Source organism: Pantherophis guttatus, chromosome 1 (assembly GCF_059756535.1).
Source record: "Pantherophis guttatus breed Tessera chromosome 1, ASM5975653v1, whole genome shotgun sequence".
Taxonomy (NCBI): Eukaryota; Metazoa; Chordata; class Lepidosauria; order Squamata; family Colubridae; genus Pantherophis; species Pantherophis guttatus.
The window spans coordinates 67,113,695-67,133,801 of NC_142063.1; the positions used below are offsets into that span (position 1 = coordinate 67,113,695).

The 20,107-nt window shown below is 42.5% G+C and overlaps 2 protein-coding genes across 8 annotated transcripts in view; one reads left to right on the forward strand and one right to left on the reverse strand.

Annotated features, from left to right (window-relative positions):
• PAK6 (p21 (RAC1) activated kinase 6) overlaps positions 1-4,581 on the forward strand; it is a 62,266-nt gene extending 57,685 nt beyond the window's left edge. For all 7 annotated transcript variants that reach the window (XM_034417873.3, XM_087875627.1, XM_034417874.3 and 4 more), the window contains one exon: positions 2,931-4,581. In XM_034417873.3, coding sequence (XP_034273764.1) covers positions 2,931-3,098 — 168 coding nt within the window. In that variant the 3' untranslated portion in view covers positions 3,099-4,581. The remainder of the gene's footprint in view (positions 1-2,930) is intronic.
• Positions 4,582-13,353: 8,772 nt separating this feature from the next.
• On the reverse strand, positions 13,354-15,298 carry ANKRD63 (ankyrin repeat domain 63). The gene has a single exon (XM_034417871.3). The coding sequence runs from the start codon at positions 15,070-15,072 to the stop codon at positions 14,251-14,253; it is 822 nt and encodes a 273-aa protein (XP_034273762.2). The 5' UTR covers positions 15,073-15,298; the 3' UTR covers positions 13,354-14,250.
• Between the last annotated feature and the right edge of the window lie 4,809 nt (positions 15,299-20,107).

Genomic DNA, 20,107 nt, shown 5'->3' on the forward strand with positions numbered 1-20,107 from the left:
CCATTTCATTAATGAAAATCTCATGAGAACCATAGATGAATGCTTTACTGGTTTATTTTGTCTATCGCCCTGATAATTAAGTTAGTAAGTCTGTCAAATATATGATAAGATTTAACTGGTATGATTTGTTTGTGAAAAATGTTGACTTTCATTAAGTGTTGCATTCCTAGCCAAGTGCTCATAAATATGTTGTTTAAAAATGTACTTTACAACACTATTCATTAGAGGCATCAAATGACAAGTCTAAATTCTTGGATACTCTTCTTTCCTTTTTTGAAGATAAGAACAGTATTTGCCCTCCTCAATCTTTTGGGACACTCCCATTTCTCCAGGACTTTCAAATATTATAATTAGCAGTTCTGTCATCAGCTTTGCTTGTCTACTTGTCTTTCTATCAGTGGCAAATGATGGCCAGCAAGGGGTTTCTTTTTCTTCACAGGGAAGACAGATGTAAAATACAGGTTTTAATGTTCTGAAATATTCCTACAGCCTCTTTTGTTATTTTAATCATTTCCCACAAGCCTTTCAGCCGATTGCATTTTTAGCTTTCCTGGCACAATTCCTTCAGTTCGTTCTTGTATTCTTCTTTGGTTTATGCTGCTCCTTCCATTTCCTGTACATGACTCTTTTTACATGAGCTTTCTAAAATGCTGTAAAGAAAGAAACATGTACAGGAAATGGAAGGAGAAGCATACAGTATAACCAAAGAAGAATATAACAACTTCTTATATTCTCCAGAGAGCTCTAAATTGTTGTTCTTTGCCAAATATTCTCCATAGAATTTCTGTATATTAGAATTACAACCATGTAACTATCACAGCTATAATTCTGAGAGGGTACTGTATGTCACAATTTTAAAAGCAGTCCACATAACATTGTAACCTCTCCATGTTTTATCTCTAACTTTTTCTGTTTTCCCTGTTCTTTGTATAAAGTTCTGTTAAAAAGAGAAAAATGGAAGAGCCAGAAAATTCTTCTAGCACTAGGGTCCTTCCTTCAGAAAGCAACCATTATAGATGGGCCTCAAAGAAAGAGTGTAATATTCTTTCTATAATTTATTGCAAAGACATAATGCCTTTGGCACTTTAGTCTCAAATGATAGTTTTATGTCGCCTTAAAGATTAACACATGTACTGTGGCATGGATTTGAGTTATTTGGAAATATGAAATAAAATTTATATGACATATCAGATTTGATGCCATTTCTGTTTTAAAACTACTTTTCTAAAAGGATATCGTCATATAAATAAATCCCACTACTAATATATAGAAGGATATGTATGTATGTATGTATGTGTATGTATGTATGTATGTATGTGTATGTGTGTATGTATGTATGTATGTGTGTGTATATATATGTATATATATATATATATGTATATATATATATATATATATATATATATATATATGTATATATATATATATATATATGTATGTATGTATATATATATATATATATATATATATATATATATATATATATATATATATATACACATATGTTTGAAAAGCTCCAACATTCTGTGTTTTATCCTTTCCTTTCTATTATCTATAGTAACATCAGACATAAATCCTTTCAGACATTGCTGGAATCTCTCTTGTTGTAGGTAATGACTAATATTATCAGTGAAATTTCCAGGTTCCTTGAACCTGCCATTAAAACATCCCCGCAATGTTATTTAAAAATGACTGGTGGGGTTTAATGGATTAGTCTTACTATCGAATAGTTGAATGTGCTTGTCATTCTTTGCCAAAGACTAAGAGGAAAACATGTATCTTTACATCGTAATACTGTGTTTCTCCCAAAATAAGACCCGGTCTTATATATTTTTTCCACAAAAAAGGGACCAGGTCTTATTTTCGGGGGAGGGGGATCTTCCAATTGCTCACCTTGCGGTGATGGCACTGACAGCCCCACCAGTAGAAGCCAGCTGCCAGCCCACTTCTTCTGTGGCTGTTTGCCACCACTTGCGTGCGTCACTCCAGGCCTCTGTTTCACCATCAGAGGCCTTCAGGAAGCCGATAACAGAGCTCCGGATCGAGGCCAGGGGCGATGTGTGTGTCAATCCAGAGCCCATTTCTCAGCTGCAGAGGCCTTTCCTGAAGGTGAAATGGAGGCCGGGGACAAGGCACACAAGTGTCAGCAAGCAACTGCAGAAGAAGTGGGCCAGCAAGGCAGGTGTTGAAGTGTGCGAGGCCTAGTAAGTAGGGCAGCTCTATCCCCCATCCCCATCCTAGCTTAATTTTTACCTTGCCTAGCCCCACCCCCTGCAACCCAGAGTGGACGGGGTCTTAATTAGGGTTTATTTGTGGGGTAGGGCTTATATTGGGTGCACATGTAAAAATCAAGCTAGGACTTACTTTCGAGGTAGGTTGTATTCTCGGGGAAACATGGTACTTCTATAGCATTTTTATTTACATAAAGTCATATTGGAAAGAGTGCTTTTCTAAGCCTTTCATGATGCCTTGTGACCAAGACTGGATTTGAATTATTTGGGAAAAATATTTATATGACAGTGTTATGTAACTAGACCCTCTCATGTTCCTAGGCCTAAGAGCAAAGTGTAAGATCTGAAAGAGATACCTGTATATGTATCATGACAGAGTAATCAAAGTAAGACTTCAGCCTCAGTTTCCTCAGTTCCAAGTACAACATTCTGTAACTTGGAGCATGTAGATTCCAAGTACAATTGCCATTGCACAGAACTTTTGAATTCAGGAAAAAAGGCAAAAGAAACTATAATTACAATCTTATCGTTGCCTTTCAATGCTTGGTTGTTCGGTTTGAACCTTGGAAGTTTTTGAAAAAGAATTTTGGATTACTTCTAGGAGCAATTGCAACTTTAGTTTAAAATGTTAGTAGAACTTTGTATTGTTGAAACTATCTACCTGAATTGTCTTAAAACTATCCAATTTTGTTTCCACAGACCTCTCCAGTTTTAAGGGATTTCTTGGAGCGAATGTTAACACGAGATCCTTTAGAGCGAGCAACAGCACAAGAACTCCTGGATCACCCTTTTTTGCTTCAGACTGGACTTCCAGAATGCCTCGTGCCCCTTATCCAGCGATACAGGAAACGCACCTCTACCTGCTGATTCTGAACCTGAATCTAGTATTTAAGTGCAACCCTTTTCCTAGTAATTCTTACTTGATTAGGAAAAGATGAAGGGCAACATTGCCCTGCGCACACTGCTTGAAATCGGACAGGGTTCTTTCCCAAGATGTGAATGTCAGAGAAATTTTCATCATCTTTTAGCTGCTTTTTAATGTTTACCTTTCATTTTGTGGCTGAAGACAATCAAAATCTGGATTCCTACAAATTCTTACTATATTATGAATATTGTCTGGATTCTTATTTCTAGAAACATATGTAAGATGGTTCTGTCAACTTGGGTCATATGTATCTGCAACCTCCAGAGGCATTAGATAGTGACTAAACTGGAATTTTCTGAAAGAATGAAGTCTGATCTTTGTTCTTTCATAGTGACTAAAGGATAGGCATTCTCATTCACTTAATGCTAAATGGCATTATGTCTGTCTTAAACTTGCTATAAAATGACCTTGTCCCTTATTTATTTTCAAATCGTTCCTCCAGCACTTTTCTTTCTTTTTCCAAGAATGAATAATATTGAGCCTACAGCTTTGCAAATGTTTAGAATGGTCTGTCATTTCACAACCTTAACACAATATCTTTGGGGAGCAGCGCTGTAAGGCAGACACTTCCCCTGGAACCTTATTCTTGAAATTCTGAAGCATATAAACATAGTGCCTTCCCTAGCAGTGTCTGAAACAGAAGGCAGCACAGGGGTTATCTAAATAAGGAAGCAAGTTTGCTCTAAGTACACTGGACTCATCCTGGACCCCTCTAAATACATTGGACTCCTCAGTGGTTGCAGATTGAGGCAACTCTTGGGTTGTATTTTATACCAATTTTGAATTCTGTAGCAAGGTGAATAAAGTGTGGAAGCAATCCTGTTAATTCCCCTGAAAATGTCTGTTTTGCAGGTGAGAATATTTACCCTCTACCTCCCATGTTTTTTAGACTGGGGAAAGCATGGAACAGATTTTTAAATGTATGCTCATCTTGGATGTAGACTGATCATTTTTAGTATTCTTTTCTAATGTCAATGCAGCAATTTTGTATGGGGAATTTTACCAGTGTAAGAACAAGGTCATTTGACACTTAAGTGGTATTATGTGCATTACTGTATGGAGTGTTAATTACAATATATTGGAGTTCAGTCTTGTGAAACAGATGTTTTGTATTTGTGGACTGCGAGGATTGTTTAAAAAAAAATAGGTGGGAGTTTGAAGAGGGTTAAATTTTATTTCTACTGCCTCAAAGTTTGCCCTCACATGATAGATTACCCATCTGATTCAAGTGTAGATTTGTGTAAAAATATAAACTTGAAATACTAGAGACATTTTTGCTGTAAAATATTTCTGTATGTTTCAGGATCTGTGCAAAGCAAGTTCCTTTTTTAAAGAATTGCCTAATTATCTTAAACAAATATTTCTTTTGTGTGTGTAAATTGTTTGCTTTTGTTTTAAATTAAAAGATTTTTGATTATTCATAAATATGTTACAGTTTTGATATAGTTTAAACATGCAGTTGTTATTTTGTAGTAAAACTTTCAATGGAGATTTGCTCTTAAGTTTAAGTAGGAGAAGAGCCAACATAGTTCAGAAAATAATCCAAAAGGTTATAGTAGGGTCCAAGACTACATTATTAATAGCTATTTGGGCAATAAGGCTCATATAGAGTCCACAAGTTATTAACTTTTTAAATATTAACATTTTTAATTACAACAATAAATGCTAATACAAACTAAACCTAGAGGAAGACAAGAGAATAGAAAGAAAGAATATAAAGTGCAAGAAAAGAGAAAAGAAAAATATATAACAAAAATTAGAAATATATAAAAAAGTTATTTCCAAACTTTCATCGAACAAATTTAATAACTCTTTACTCCCTATAAGGCTAAATAGACATCCTTCATTCCATATCCCATCCCTTATCTATAAGCAAATCCATAAAACATCAAGTTTCCAATCCTGGTGTCAGCAAAAAGTCAAACAGTTTTCAGAACATTGCAGAAAAAAAAGAAAAAGGCTTATTTTAGTTTTGATTAAATAAACCAACTTTATATTTCCTTCTTTTCCTTCTAACAGTCTGAATCTTTAATTCAATATTTTCATAGGATTTGATTTCAGTTCTTATTTATCCCACTGCATAGATTTGTTCAAGGTTTTAACAAGCTTCTTCTGTAGATCCAATAAGGATTATTTTCCAAGTCATTCTATTGGTTTGTCATTTGTATTTCCCTTTTAATTTTTAAAATTTCATGCAGTTTCTTTTATATATCAGGTAAAGCATCCTTTTTGAAACCATTATCTTGGCCTGTCATTTGTAGTTCCACATTTGGTACTTTCTCTTGTCAGATAAAATGTGTTCCAAGTCCATAATTCCTTCATTAACATATTTTAGACATTGTCTACACATAGAATACACAGAGACATTATTGATATTTATTTATTTATTTATTTGGTTTGTATGGCTGCTCATTTTAAACAACTCTGGGTAGTTCACAACAGCAGTAAAACCAGGAACTATAAAGCATAACCATACAATAATAAAATAGTAAAATGAACAAAATCCCTGACCTTAATAATCCCCTTAGTATTGCCCACAGCAAGCCTCAATTATCTTCATCTCATTCTTTCTATTCTATCCCTTGGTAAAAAGTCAGGTTTTGATGGCCTTTCAAAAGGCTAAAGGGAGGGGGGTGTTGAATCGTTGAAGAGGGAGTGTATTCCACAAAATAGGGGCAGCCATGAAAAAGGCACACTTCCAAGGTCCAATTAGATGGCAGAAATTCAGAGAGGGGATCTAGAGCATGCCTACCCCATCCAATCTATTGGGAGAGGCACATATTTTGAGGAGAGGTAGTCCCACAAGTAACAACATCATGTACCATGATAATTACAATGATAATTACAATAGTAATAGCACTTAGACTTATATACAGCTTCACTGTGCTTTTACAGCCCTCTCTAAGCTGTTTACAGAGTCTCATATTGCCCCCAACAATTTGGGTCCTCATTTTATTGATCTCAGAAGGATAGAAGGCTGAGTCAACCTTGAGGCAGTGACGATCAAACTGCTGCTAGTCAGCTGAGTGTCTACAGAATTCTAACCACCACACTAGCATGACTCCAAGAAGCCAAGAAGCATGATAATCAGCTTGTTGAATTGCACCCATAAGAAAACGGACTCAGTGCGGCTCTTGCAATAGATGAGCTCACATCCTCAAGGAACCTGTCCACTTCCTTGAGATCAACTGGTAAGCTCGTCCCAGAAAACAGGACTCACTTCCAAAAGATCTGCTCAGCCAGAGGCCAACTCTGACAAAGTTGAGCAGATGTTGAGAATATTCCTCACTAGAAGCTCGCCAGGTCCTCCTTACCCAGAAGGGACCTGGTCTCTGAAACAAGGATATTGTCTGGCTATCTGCAGATGCAATAAGGGTAGAGAAGTAAGAACATGTTGCCACCCTTATTCCCACAAGGTAAGACTGAACTCAGGCTCAACTGTCTCAGTCAGCTTCATTCTTTGTCTTCCTTCAGCAGCACTCTAGGAGACTTCATCTTGCTTCATCTTGAGAAGTTGCTTGGTAAATCATGGCATCTTATGATTTCCATATGCACAGAAAATCCACAGGCTAATTCCCTAGTTGCCGATTTACCGTATTTTTCGGTGTATAAGATGCACCTTTTTACCCCCCAAAAGGTGAAAATCTGGGTGCGTCTTATATGCCGAATGTAGCCCTGCCCACCTGCTGGCCCTCCACCTTTCTGCCATTTTCGGGCAGTTCCAGGCGGCAGGGATCTGGGTCGGGGCACAGCCTGAGGAACAACCGTCTTTGGGACGGTCGGGGGGGGGGGAATCTGCCCGGCAGCTTCGGGGAACAAGGCGGGTGCCACGATTTGTAGCTGGTCACCCCTCTGACTGCCCAGCAGGCAGCTTAGGACAGGCAATGGCCGCAATGACTTCACTCCCCTGCAATGTAGGAGCTGCTGCCTAAGCCCTCTGCACCCAGGAGCCGAGCGAGCCGAACGAGAGCTCCTAAAGAAAAACGCCCCTCCTTTCCAGCCACCACTGCCCGGATTCCCCAGCGCAATAATCAGAGCCACATTTCAGGCGGCGGGCAGCCAGTTCCCCTGCAATGTGCAGCGGGGAACTGGGAACCGTTTTGGATTTGGGGAGGAGATTGCAGCGCTTCTGCCTAAAAGTGCTTTTCTTCCCATTGCACATTCCCAACAGGAAGAAAAGCACTTTCAGGCGGAAGCGCTGCAATCTCCTCCCCGAATCCAAAATGGTTCCCAGTTCTCCGCTGCACATTGCAGGGGAACTGGCTGGCCGCCGCCTGAAACGTGGCTCTGATTATTGCGTTGGGCAATCCAGGCAGCGGTGGCTGGAAAGGAGGGGCGTTTTTCTTTAGGAGCTCTCGTTCGGCTCGCTCGGCTCCTGTGTGCAGAGGGCTTAGGCGGCAGCTCCTACATTGCAGGGGAGTGAAGTCATTGCGGCCATTGCCTGCCCTAAGCTGCCTGCTGGGCAGCCAGAGGGGTGACCAGCCGCAAATCGTGGCACCTGCCTTGTTCCCCGAAGCTGCCAGGCAGATTCCCCCCAGACCATTCCAAAATGCTGGTAGGCAGAGGTAGAATTCTTGTTTTCTTGATTTCCTCCCCCCAAATTAAGGTGCGTCTTATACTCCAAAAAATATGGTATTCCAAGCAGTGACAAGGGCATCAGCCAACTATGCACAAGAGCTTCAGAAAAAAACTCAGGTTCTCTCTGAAACCACACTGGTTCCATCAGGCACCTGGGGCAGGCCAATGTAATAGGTCCCATCTCCATGTGGTGAGGGGCACCTCCTACTCGGGCCAATTTTCTATCCATGATAGGGGACCTGTGTTAATACTCTCCCAATCCAGATCATGAAACAGGTGCCCCGAAGCAAACACCAGAGCCAATATGTGGCCTCCCATGTGAAGCAGATCATGAATAAGTTGAAGCGGGTCCAAGGTTGCCATTGGCGCCATGAACTCTGCTTTGATCCCAGGCCCAGAAGCAGCAGACTGAAAACCTCCCAGAACCATAAGCCAGCTCAGACACAGAGTCCAGGAGCACAGTTAGGGATGCAGCTACCATACAGGGAGGAAGGAAGGAAGCAGTAATCCCCAGTCTCACAAACAGTATCTCACCTCTACTGATGTCTGAGGCAGGGTCCCTGAAGGCCACCAGATACTCACCAGTAACAACTGCCCCTCTGTCCTGGAGTCACAGCTGATACCATACTCAAAACCTAGGAAGACAAATTTCAGACGGAATCCCTCCCCACTTCGTTGCCCTACTAGGTCTCAGTGATACAAGCCAGATGACTCTTCCATCCACAATCAGATTGAGACTAAACTATCAATGCTCTGGAAACCAAACATGAAGTCAAACATGAAGCCAAAATGCAGTACCAGTATTAAACTCTGGGACCTCCTTCCCTGAGAGCACCCACCTGTCTCCCACCATACTTTCCCAAGCCATTGCAATGCATTGCCATGGCAATACTCACCACTGCAATTCCCTTCCTTATCATCTCCTTTCTCTTCCTATCTACCTTCCCCTCCCTTCAGCTTTCCATCCCCAAGGGACTGAGAGCCACCCACTTCCAACTAAACTATCTAGATTCTAGACAAGCAGAGCCTGTTGGTCTAGAATCTAGATAGTTTAGTCCTTCTGGTCCTTCTCTAGAAGCCCACTTAGTGCTTCTACCTGAGCAGGCACACAACTTGTCCTTCACACACCTCTCCAGCACCCATAACGAAATCTTTCCTTTCACCTACCCCACCTGGTGTATCATGGGCCAGGATTCAGATTCAGACTCTCACTCCAGTTCTGATAATGCTGCTCCAGCTGAGACTGTGTAGTTTGTTAGCCTCAAGAATGTTCAAGCCATGATTTATCTTGTGGGACCTAGGAAATGGGTTTTCTCCATAGCAGTCCCTTTTCGGTGGAAACCCCTTCTCCCTGAGATCCAATCCTAGTCTTCTGGAAGACCTTGAAGAGCTGCAAGCATTTGGAAAAGGTGAGTCTGGAATTTTGTACACTTGAAAGTGGATGGGTAATGTTGTTGTATGTTGTTTTTAGGATGCCAGGAGTTTCTGTTGTGGTTTTTATGTTTTTATTGTTGTAGTGTATACCATCCACCATTATAGTACTTATGATTTTTTCAATAAATGAATAAATAAATTTATGATCATGAGGAGAGACAGTTTATATTCTGTTGTATTCCAAGTGGTAACTTCAATTATAAGTCTTACAGAATTGTCCACTTCAAACAATATTCTAAAAGTCAGGAGGACAAAGTCCTGGAGTATTTCATAGTGCTACAATCTCCTATGATTTCTTCCTCTTTTAATTAGAGCCTGCTGTGAAAACAATACAACCTCTGTTTAAATTAAAATGTTCCAGTTACCTAGAAAGTTCTCTATGGACACATGCATAATTAAAATGCATAAAGCACAGCCCAGTAAAGTGATGGTCATAACTAATAGCACTATGTAGAATCTAAGCAACTGAACAATCCTATGTCTAAAGTAATATTGTCCAGCCCCATTGCTTCCAGAGCAGCAAAAAGCCTTCAATTGCCAACTTTAAGAACAGATAGAGTTTCCTTTTCTGGGGGCTGTTAAATTTGTCCATTAGTTACTTGAAAAGTTAAATGTTCCCTTTCCACAGATTCTAAGCCTTCCTTCCAGGGAGTCTTGTATTGTTATCTCACACTACAATTTTGGATCTTGTTTGGAGTGCTTAAGGATGGAATATCTTTATGTTACTGCCTTTGGGATGGCTCCAGCAAGGCAGAACAATAATGAATATGTAGACATTTGCCTTTCTCTCTTTCCTTGCCCTGCTTATGTTGGAAAAAAAAATCTCTTTCCTCCTTCTTGCTTAGAATTGAAGAAAAATAAAAGATTTTGTCCATCTAAACATGTACTAAGTCCATCTCTGGTTAGGGGCATGTTCAAACCAATCTCCAGCATGTCCTCTTTGGGGGTGCAGTTTGTGTCAAAATGAAGGTTTCCAAGACATCATTAGCCATGGAGGCTGGCAGAAGAAAGAGTTTGGCCTTATTTCTTGACCACCAAGATTTGAATCCTCTCTCTATCCTCAGAGGGAAAAGCTGAGGAATCCAATGGTCCATGGATAAACAATCTCAAGACTGAATCTCCCCAGCTTAAGAAATAAAACACTGGATACCATCTTCAGAAGGTCAATAGATTAGCACTATTTTTCCCTGGGATGAAAAAGTGTTGGGGGGGAATAGTATGTGGAACACATCTATAGAAGACAATGCCTCCACTAGGACATCTCATGCTACTGGAAGTAACCAGATTCCTTGGGTGTCTAGCAATAGCAATAGTACTTACATTTATATACCACTTCATAATGCTTTACAGCCCTCTCTAAGTGGTTTACAGAGTCAGCATATTGCCCCCAACAATCTGGGTCCTCGTTTTACTGACCTTACCGATGGAAGGCTGAGTCAACCTTGAGTCAATGAGAACTGAACTGGCAGTCGGTAGAGTTAGCCTGCAATACTGCATTCTAACCAATGCAACCAATGCACCACTGCGGCTCTTAATAAAATATTGGTGTGATTAGATACCAAATAAAGTGGCCAAATAATAGTATTCAGCTCAATTCACTTCATAATTAAGAGAACTAGGTTTCAATGGATTTTGAAGTAAATTTTGAAAGCAAAATAGTCCACTGCCGCAGGAACTGAAAGGAAAAAAAAAAAGAAATCTTATTGTCTTAGAATGTCAATGAAAACAGAAAAATACTTTTCAGTGAGGGAAGCTCTGTAATAATTGAGACAAGCAGAGAGCAGGGATTTGAAATTGCATTATTACCGCATAATGTATCTTAATAGCAAAAATTTTAAAGATGTAGAATGGTACAATACATTTGAAAGTCTCAATGCTGACTTTTTATGCAGGGCTAGCCTACAAAGGCTTTAAGGACCAGGCAGATCATCCTGGTGAAAATCTATCTATCTGGTCACTAAGGGTCATTATTAACTTGATGTCACAATCAGTCAATTAGCCAATGCTAGCCGATGGGAATCTGGAGTTTGATCAGCTCCAGACTTACACAACCACTATCAGTTTCATCTTTGATACCTACTTGCTGGCTCCCCATCTTGAGACACATTGCACCACCAGCTCTACGAAGGCAGGAAGCCTTAGTGAAGGAGTACAACAAAATTATGAGAAACCCACTTCTTCCTGTACACGCTGATCTTCCTCATCTATCAATTGGCAGGCTTAAATCCAGGAAGCCCTCTCTGGTACTCGCTCAACAGCTGTCTAACAACTTTGACATCAACACACAGTGGAAAGCCAAATGGGCTCCTGAATGCCCAGATACAGGCAATTACATAGATGACCCTACACAAAAGGTGCCAGGTTTTGACCTTCCACGCCAGGATTGGTCAACTCTGAACAGAATCCGTACCCAACATGGTGTCTGCCAGGACTCATTGTTTAAGTGGGGTCTTGTCTCTACCCCTTAGTGTGACTGTGGTGCTCCTTGACAAAATATTCATCACATTGTGTCCGAATGTCCATCAAGAGCTTACACTGGCCCAATGTCTGATTTTTTTCAACATAGACCACCCTGTCCTTGAATTGCTGGGCAGTGGACATTAACATTTGAACCACTACAAGTCCATATATTTACCATACTCTAAATAATAAATAAACAAGTTTCATTTCCCAAGTGGAAATACTACAACTGGAAAAAATAGATACTTTTAGTTCACGAGAATGTGTGCATCTATATCCTTCAGAGCAAACAAAGACATCTCAGAGGAAACCTAGGGTCAGGAGACACAGCATGTTTCTTTGATTAAAGGAATCCACTTAGCAGACAATTTAGTTTTGAAGTGCAGCCCTAGGAGGGTTCAGTTAACTTTTTTACCCCCAGTGCCACAGGCCTGAATGAAATCATTCCACTGAATCTACCATTAGCCATGGGAAGGGGGAAAGGATATATAGTAATACAAATACTGTCTTCCTCCAACTCCAGGTTCCAACTAAATTCAAAGATGGCTGCATAAAAGGTGGCTAAATCAGGACTCCTTATGTTATGTGGTAGGCTGCTAGGCACATTGTTAATGACTGGCTGAGAGGACTGGCCCTATTACAAAAAAAGACAGGATTTGGCCAGATACAAAGCAGAGCTTTATCAGAAAGTTATCTACTTCCCCTTTTGCCCCTTCTTGCAGAAGGTTCTCCTTTTGCCTCTGTTTTTGTCCCTTTTCTTCATAGATGGGCAGACTTTCAAATGAATATCTATCATTTTTAATTGAAGAAATCAAGAGTTATCACTTGGCTAAGGCAGCAGGCTAGAAACTGGGATGAGTTCTAGTTCCGATTTAGGCATGAAAGCTAGCTGGGTAACTTTGGGCCAATCATTATCTCACTCAGTCCAACCATCTCATAGGGTTGTTGTTGGGAGGAAATGGGAAGAGGAAGGTGTGTTGAATATGTTCGCTGTCTTGAGTTATTTGCATATGTAATAAAGGTAGGATATAAATAAGTAAATACAACCAGACTGAAATTATCATACTTTGGACACATTATACAAAGACTCAGTTCTCTTGAGAAATACACAAACCTGGGAAAGATGGAAGGAAAGAAGAGGGTAGAGAGCAGCACAGTAGAAAGACAAGATGCAATGGGTGCATCACTGGACGACTTGTAGAGACAGGCTGGAGACAGATCTTCCTAAAGAAGGTCTCTCTATGTTGTAGATGAGAACATGAACTTGATGGCACCAATTATCTGTCATTTCTCCTTTCCTCAGAGTTTATGAGCTTCGTTTGGGTTCCAGAGGCATTTTTGGAAATAATAAATATGCTGTTTTTGCTTTGCTACGTATCAACTCTCCTCCCCTTTTCTTCAATGTAGTCAGGTGAGGGAGACAGCCAGGCAAGTACCAAGGGAGCTGTACATGAATACCATACTGTGCTCAAGTGCCACAGTGGGAACTCATGTCAGGTAAATAGTGGCAGGAGGAAAAGGAAAGCTCTCATCCCACCTTCCAATTTCCAGTGTCTCAATCTCATTTTTAGCTCACAATTACTTTTAATCCCCCCCCACTTCCCAGAGATGTCACATAAAATAGTATAAAAAATGGAAAGAACTCTAATTCCTAGCAGCCAGTCCTGCAAGTAAAAAGGCAAAATAGACTAGTTTAGAGAGTAATAACTTCTACACAAACTCATATTCTTTTCAAGGCAGGTTTATATGTGCATTTAAAATATCACTTCCATTAGTATAATGATTGCTAACAATATAATTTACAAGATAAAATTGATCATATAAGCTCTTTTTTAAAATTAAGTCTTAACTTTAATACCCTTCTGAAATGTTATCGTATTATTTTTATTGTTTCTATGCCTCTTCTGCTTCTTGTTAGAGGCTGTGCATTCAGTACCTTTAGTACCTCAAAGCCTGTAACTTTTATCTTTATAGTACTTGATTCTAGGTTCTTATTAGGACTTATAACATAAACAAACTAACAAACACAATCCTCACTATCCCCATAGAAACTGCCATGAACACATATTAATGGTCTTTCAGGCTTTCTTGCTCTTTGGCTGAAAAGTGATTGATGAACATGAGAAATAATTTTTTTTCCTCATCAGAAAACCACCATGAGAGCAGATTTCGAGCTAAGCACTTTGAGTCCTTTTATTTCAGAGGAAAAGGTGAGGGGCTTTTTTTGGGGGGGGCAGCATTAACAAACTATTGCATAGCTTTGGTATGAAAAGACATAAAAACACACACATAAAAGGACCGAAGGTATTCCGCCGCATTTAATAAGCAAAGAAAAATAAACTTCTAATTTGCTTGTTCAAGGAAACCTTCCCGAGAAGCCACATCCCAGTCCACCCGCTAGCGACGCAGAATTGTAAAATACTAACGAGCTGAAGTCAACAGCACGATATAACGGAGTGGGGTAACCCCAGAAATTTGTCAAGGAAAGCTGGATCGGATGCACTCCTAACGGCGGCGTCTTCGGGACGAAGCGAGGACCCGACAGGCGTCTGCGACGAGCCGCGGCTCTTCAGGAAAAGCGGGTCACTGCCAGCCGCCTCGCCCGCCCGCCCGCGCCCACGATCAGTGGCTGAGAAGACTCTGACAGTCAGGGGCCGTGGACCTGCGAATCAGCTGGCGGCCCCTCGTCGCCGAAGGCTCCTTTTTCGCTTCAGGGCCATCGGCTTCTTCTTCTGCTTCTGCTTCTTCTTCTTCCCCTTGGAATCTCTGCTCCTGCGCGCTCCACTGGTGTTGTGGGAGCTGCCGCTCGCCGGCCGCGCGAAGCGGGGGAGAAGCAGCCGACGCGGCCCCGTCGTCGTCGTCGTCGTCGTCTCCGGCCTGCGAGCTTGCCGGGAAGATGAGGAGCAAGGCGCCGGCCGAGCGCAGGGCCCGCACGCACTGGTGGTGGCCCCCGCTGGCGGCCAGCTGGAGCGCCGTGTGGCCGGCGCGGTCGGCGCGCTCGAGGCGGAGCTGCCCGAAGCGGCGGAAGGCGCGCAGGAGCCACTCGACCACCGCCGTCCGCCCTTCCGAGGAGGCGTACATGAGGGGGCTCCAGCCTCGCGCGTCCACCGTGTCTGGGTCGGCGCCGAACTGAACCAGCAGCTTGATGACCTCCAAATAGCCGCGCTCGCAGGCCAAACTGAGGGCGCTGCGCCCGGCGTCGTCGCTCAGGTTGACGGCGGCCTGATGTTCCAGCAGGAGTCGCGCAAAGGCCAGTCGCCACGCCGGGTCCTTCAGCAGCACGGCGTACATGAGAGGCGAACGTCCTCGGTCCGATCGGAAATCCACAATCGTCCCATCGACGGCATCCAGGACAAAGCGCGCCAGATGCATCCGGCCAGCCCTCATGGCCTCCAGGAAAGTCTGCGTGGACGCCCCGGGGCCCAGGTCCCGCGGTTTCAGCATGGCCACCCGCTGCTCCTGATCCCCCCGGTTCGTGTGCCTGCTGGTGACTCGAGGCGGCGGCTCTCCAGATCGGCTTTATAACCTCCCCTCAAGTCTCCATGGCGATCGCCGCCTTTCCGCTCCGAGAGAGACAGATCCGTTAAGCGCTGGGGTTGGCGGGCTGCGGAGGGATGTCGTCCAAACTCCGAGATAATCACGGACGGCAGGAGCTCCCCGCCCATCTGCTTTCGCCCGTCAGGTTGGGCGGGAAGCTTAAGGCAAATCCAAAAGATTGATTCCCGGGCCTCTTTGGCAACGGAGACCCGGACGATCTCTGTGTAATTGGGAAACCGTCTAAGTAAGAAGAAATAGACGTTCTTGAATGGTGGGATAGTTTCCTCTGAGTTTTTCAAAGCTCAGGTATACAGCACAAGCAGTCCTCGACTTACAAGGGTTCATTTAGTGACCGTTCAAAGTGACAATATGATTGAAATAAGTGACTTATGACCATTTTCACACTTACGATCATTGCAGCATCCCCATAGTCATGTGATCAAAATTTAGACACTTGGCAACTGGCTCACATTTATGACAGTTGCAGTGTCCCAGGATCATGTGATCGCCCCTTGCGACCTTCTGACAAGCAAAGTCAATGGGTAAACCAGATTCTCTTAACTGCTGTGTAACTAACTAACTGTGTAACTGTGTAACTAGTGTAACTGTGTTACACTAACTGTGTAACGACTGCAATGATTCACTTAACTGATGTGGCAGGAAAGGTTGTAAAGTGGGGCAAAACTGACTTAACAACTGTCCCGCTTAGCAACATAAATTTTGGGCTCAATTGTGATCGTAAATCGAGGACTACCTGTATTGAGTAGGCAAGATTATTTGTGGGGTGCCACAAGGGTCAGTCCTCTCACCCCTTCTGTTCAACATTTATGTAAAACCGCTAGGCGAGATCATCCGTGGTTTCGGGGTGAGTGTTCATCAGTATGCTGATGACACACAGCTATACATCTCCACCCCAGACCACCCCAATGATGCCCTTGCTGTGATGTCCCGTTGCCTGGAGGCCGTGTGGATCTGGATGGGGAGAAACAAGCTCAGACTCAACCCCTCCAAGATCGAGTGGCTGTGGCTTCCGGCGTCCCGGTATAGTCAGCTAGTACCATCACTGACAATAGGGGATGAGATCTTGCTCCCCACAGAGAGGGCCCGCAACTTGGGTGTCCTCCTGGATTCACAGCTATCTTTAGAAGATCATTTGACGGCTGTGGCCAGGGGTGCCTTTTATCAGATTCGCCTGATCCGCCAGTTGCGTCCCTTTCTGGATCGGGACACCTTGCGCATGGTCACTCATGCCCTAGTTACCTCCCGTATGGACTACTGTAATGCTCTCTACATGGGGCTCCCCTTGAAAAGCATCTGGAGGCTCCAACTGGTCCAGAATGTAGCCGCACGGGTGATTATGGGCGCAGCTCGCTACGCCCATGTAACACCTCTCCTACGCGAGCTGCACTGGCTCCCAGTGGTCTTCCGGGTGCGATTCAAGGTATTAGTTATCACCTTTAAAGCGCTCCATGGCTTAGGACCTGGGTACCTACGAGACTGTCTTTTGCCACCAATAGCCTCCCACGGACCAATTCGTTCTCACAGGGAGGGACTACTCAGGGTACCGTCAGTCAAATTATGCCGACTGGCGACTCCCAGGGGGAGGGCCTTCTCTGTGAGGGCTCCAACCCTTTGGAATGAACTGCCCCCGGAGATACGGAATATCCCTGATCTCCGTGCTTTCTGCCGTGCCCTCAAAACCCTGATGTTCCAAAAGGCGGGGCTAAACATATGAACATGTGAATGATTTTTTAAATGTTATCTAATTCTGGGTTTTATTTAATTGACCAAACTAAGTAATAATTTTAATTAGCAATTTTATGATGTTTGTGTGTCTATATTTTTCTTGACTGTACACCGCCTTGAGTCCTACGGGAGAAAGGCGGTATAGAAATATAATAAATAAATAAATAAATAAATAAATAAATAAATAAATAAATAAAATGACTCAGTGAGTAGAAGACAGCTGTATCTAAAGGGCTACCAAATCTGGGCTGAAGAAATTGGCAGGATCACTGCATGATAGCAGATGTTTTTCTCTTTGCTTCCCTCTAATGGCTGTTTGAATTTTTGCAGCTCAGGTCTGGTAGTCTTATACTGTATTTAATTACTTGAAATCTGGGATTTACCAGAAGTGTTTCTTTTTTCCCCTTTAATTCTCTCTCTGCAATGGCCTTGCTACTTTGGAGTTTTGGGCATTGAAATCCAGCATATCTGGAGGGCGATACCTGGAGAAAGCTTTTTTAATGTGAAAAAGAGATATTTGATGCAGACACAGGTTGTCACTTGATGGATATGCATTTATGCATTCAGCTTTTTTATTGCATGGTTGTGTTGGAGGATAAGTTGTATATACATGTAGTACTCATGTACGGTCTTCAGGACCCAGAAACCAGAGTCTTGATTTTTGATTTTTGCTTTTCACAGTGACAGATGGTAGCAGGACCAGTAAGTGGAACAAGCACCATTTTCATGGTTTGAGATCATCCTGGTGCAGGGGTCAGCAACCTGTGGCTCTGGAGCCGCATGTGGCTCTTTCACCCCTCTGCTGCGGCTCTTTGTCACTCAAAATATACATCACAACCACCAATGTGTGACACCTGCCAGCATGCAATTTATTGAGCTTTTCAACCCCGAGTAGGCAAACCATGGATAAATCCAAGAAAAGAAAAGTTTCAGAAGAAAACAGAACGTTTAATTCAACATATGCTAATTTTGTGGCCGCTCAAGAAATACTCAGGCATGGGAAGGGTTTTGTAGCTCCCGGTGTTTTTTTTTCTGTGGGAAACAGGTCCAAATGGCTCTTTGAGTGTTTAAGATTGCAGACCCCTGTCCTGGTGGGTGCATTGCACCTCCTTTTGCTCTGCCAGGATATCCAGTGTCAATGCCTCTGCAGACAGGACCTTGTATATTTCCCATCAGTTTGTGCTTAGTTCTGTACAGGTACTGAAACCAGATACAGGATGGTATAGAACAGGAGTCTCCAAACTTGGCAGCTTTAAGACGTGGATTTCAACTCCCAGAATTCCCCAGCTGGCATGGCTGTTTGGGGAATTTTGGAGGGTGAGGTCCACAAGTCTTCAAGTTGCCAAGTTTGGAGACCCCTGGTATAGAAAGTGAGAAATTCATATCAATGACAATCTTTTCAAGATATACCGGGATGTGCTGAAAGTCTTCTAGCAGTTGGCAATGGTCATATGAAGAAAGCCAGCAAACTAGCCAACATCTTGGTCCCTGAACTTCTTCTAAAGGGCTCTAAAGGGACAGGTTGGCCTAATTGTGAGCACAAATGAGGCAACTCCACACAGAATTCCACAATTTTCTGGGATTTATCTTTGATTTTTAGTAGAATCAGTGCCAAGAATTATTAAAATGTATTAATTATAATAATTATATAATATAATTATTAAAACTTTGAAATCATAGCAGTAATTTTTCCTCCCTAATTGTTTTTGGCTGTGTGTTGATACAGGTAATCCTTGACCTACAACCATTTGGAGATACAACAGGAATGAAAAAATGAATTACAATTGGCCCCCACACGTATGACTTTGTAGTATCCCCACAGTCATGTGATCAAAATTCAAGTGCTCAGCAACCAGCATGTACTTACGATGGTTACAGCATCCTAGGAGGTCATGTGATCACCAATTGTGACCTTCCCAGCCAGTTTCTGACAAGCAATCTCAATGGAGGAAGCAGATTAATTTAACAATTGCATGATTCACATAACAACCGCAGTGATTTGCTTTACAACTTTGGCAAAAAAAAAAAAGACCATAAATTTGGGCAAAAATCATTTAACAACCACCTTGCTTAGTAACAGAGATTTTGGTCCCAATTCTAGTAGTAAGTTGAGGGCTATGTGTAGATAGGGAAGCTGAAAAACTATCTTGGAAGAAGGCAGTGGAAAGCCATATGGTTGCCAAGAAAACTATTTGGAAGTTCATTTCCATTTGGCTTCTAAGCAGCTGCAGTGGTATTCATGAATGCTTGAGTCAGTAAAAAACTACCAGCTGTAGTTTGCTATCCTGCTGCCATTCTCTATCCTGCCTGTTTTATGTTGCTGCCAGATGTTATCTTCAGGGTGATATCTTCAAAGCAAATTAAGGAAAGGGATTGGGGCATTGCCACAGTTTTGTTTTTCTCCCCTCCAGATATGACCAGCTGATGGAAGACTGGATCATTCACTCATTCTCCTCAAATGGGATGAGCTGGGGAGAAGGTGAATTTTGCCCTAGATTGATAGGTTTAGACTTGTGTCAAAACTTGCTCTAGCTTTGTGCAATCTTTTTGCACAAGTGTATTGAAGAGGAGTCCATATGCGGCCCCAGAGAAGTTAGTTTAGTTTAGTTTAGTTCATTTGATTTGTATACCGCCCTACTCCCGAAGGACTCAGGGCGGTGAACAGCCAACAATAAAATACATAAATACACAAAATTTAAAAACCCGATAAAATCAAATTAAATTATTTGGCCCAGACAAATTAAAATACCCCAATAATTTAAAAACAGATTAAAATTTACATATTTAAAAAGGGAAGAGATTAGGCCAAGCCCGCTTGATGGAATAAAAAGGTCTTCACAGCACGGCGGAAGGAGCGCAGATCCGGGATCCTCCGTATCTCCGGGGGGAGCTCATTCCAGATGGTAGGTGCCCCCACAGAGAAGGCTCTCCCCCTAGGGGCCGCCAGTCGACACTGTTTGGCTGACGGCACCCGGAGGAGTCCCTCTCTATGAGAGCGTACTGGCCGGTGGGAGGCTATTGGTGGTAGTAGGCGGTCCCGTAAATAACCAGGCCCTAAGCCACTTCACGATGAAGTGGGAGATGCTTTCTAACCACTATTCAATCCTGCCCCCTTTAAAGTTGGCTCTTACGTCCTTTTGAAAATGGGCTTAGCTATAACTATATCTAGGGACTAATAACAACCTAAGAGCAGGCA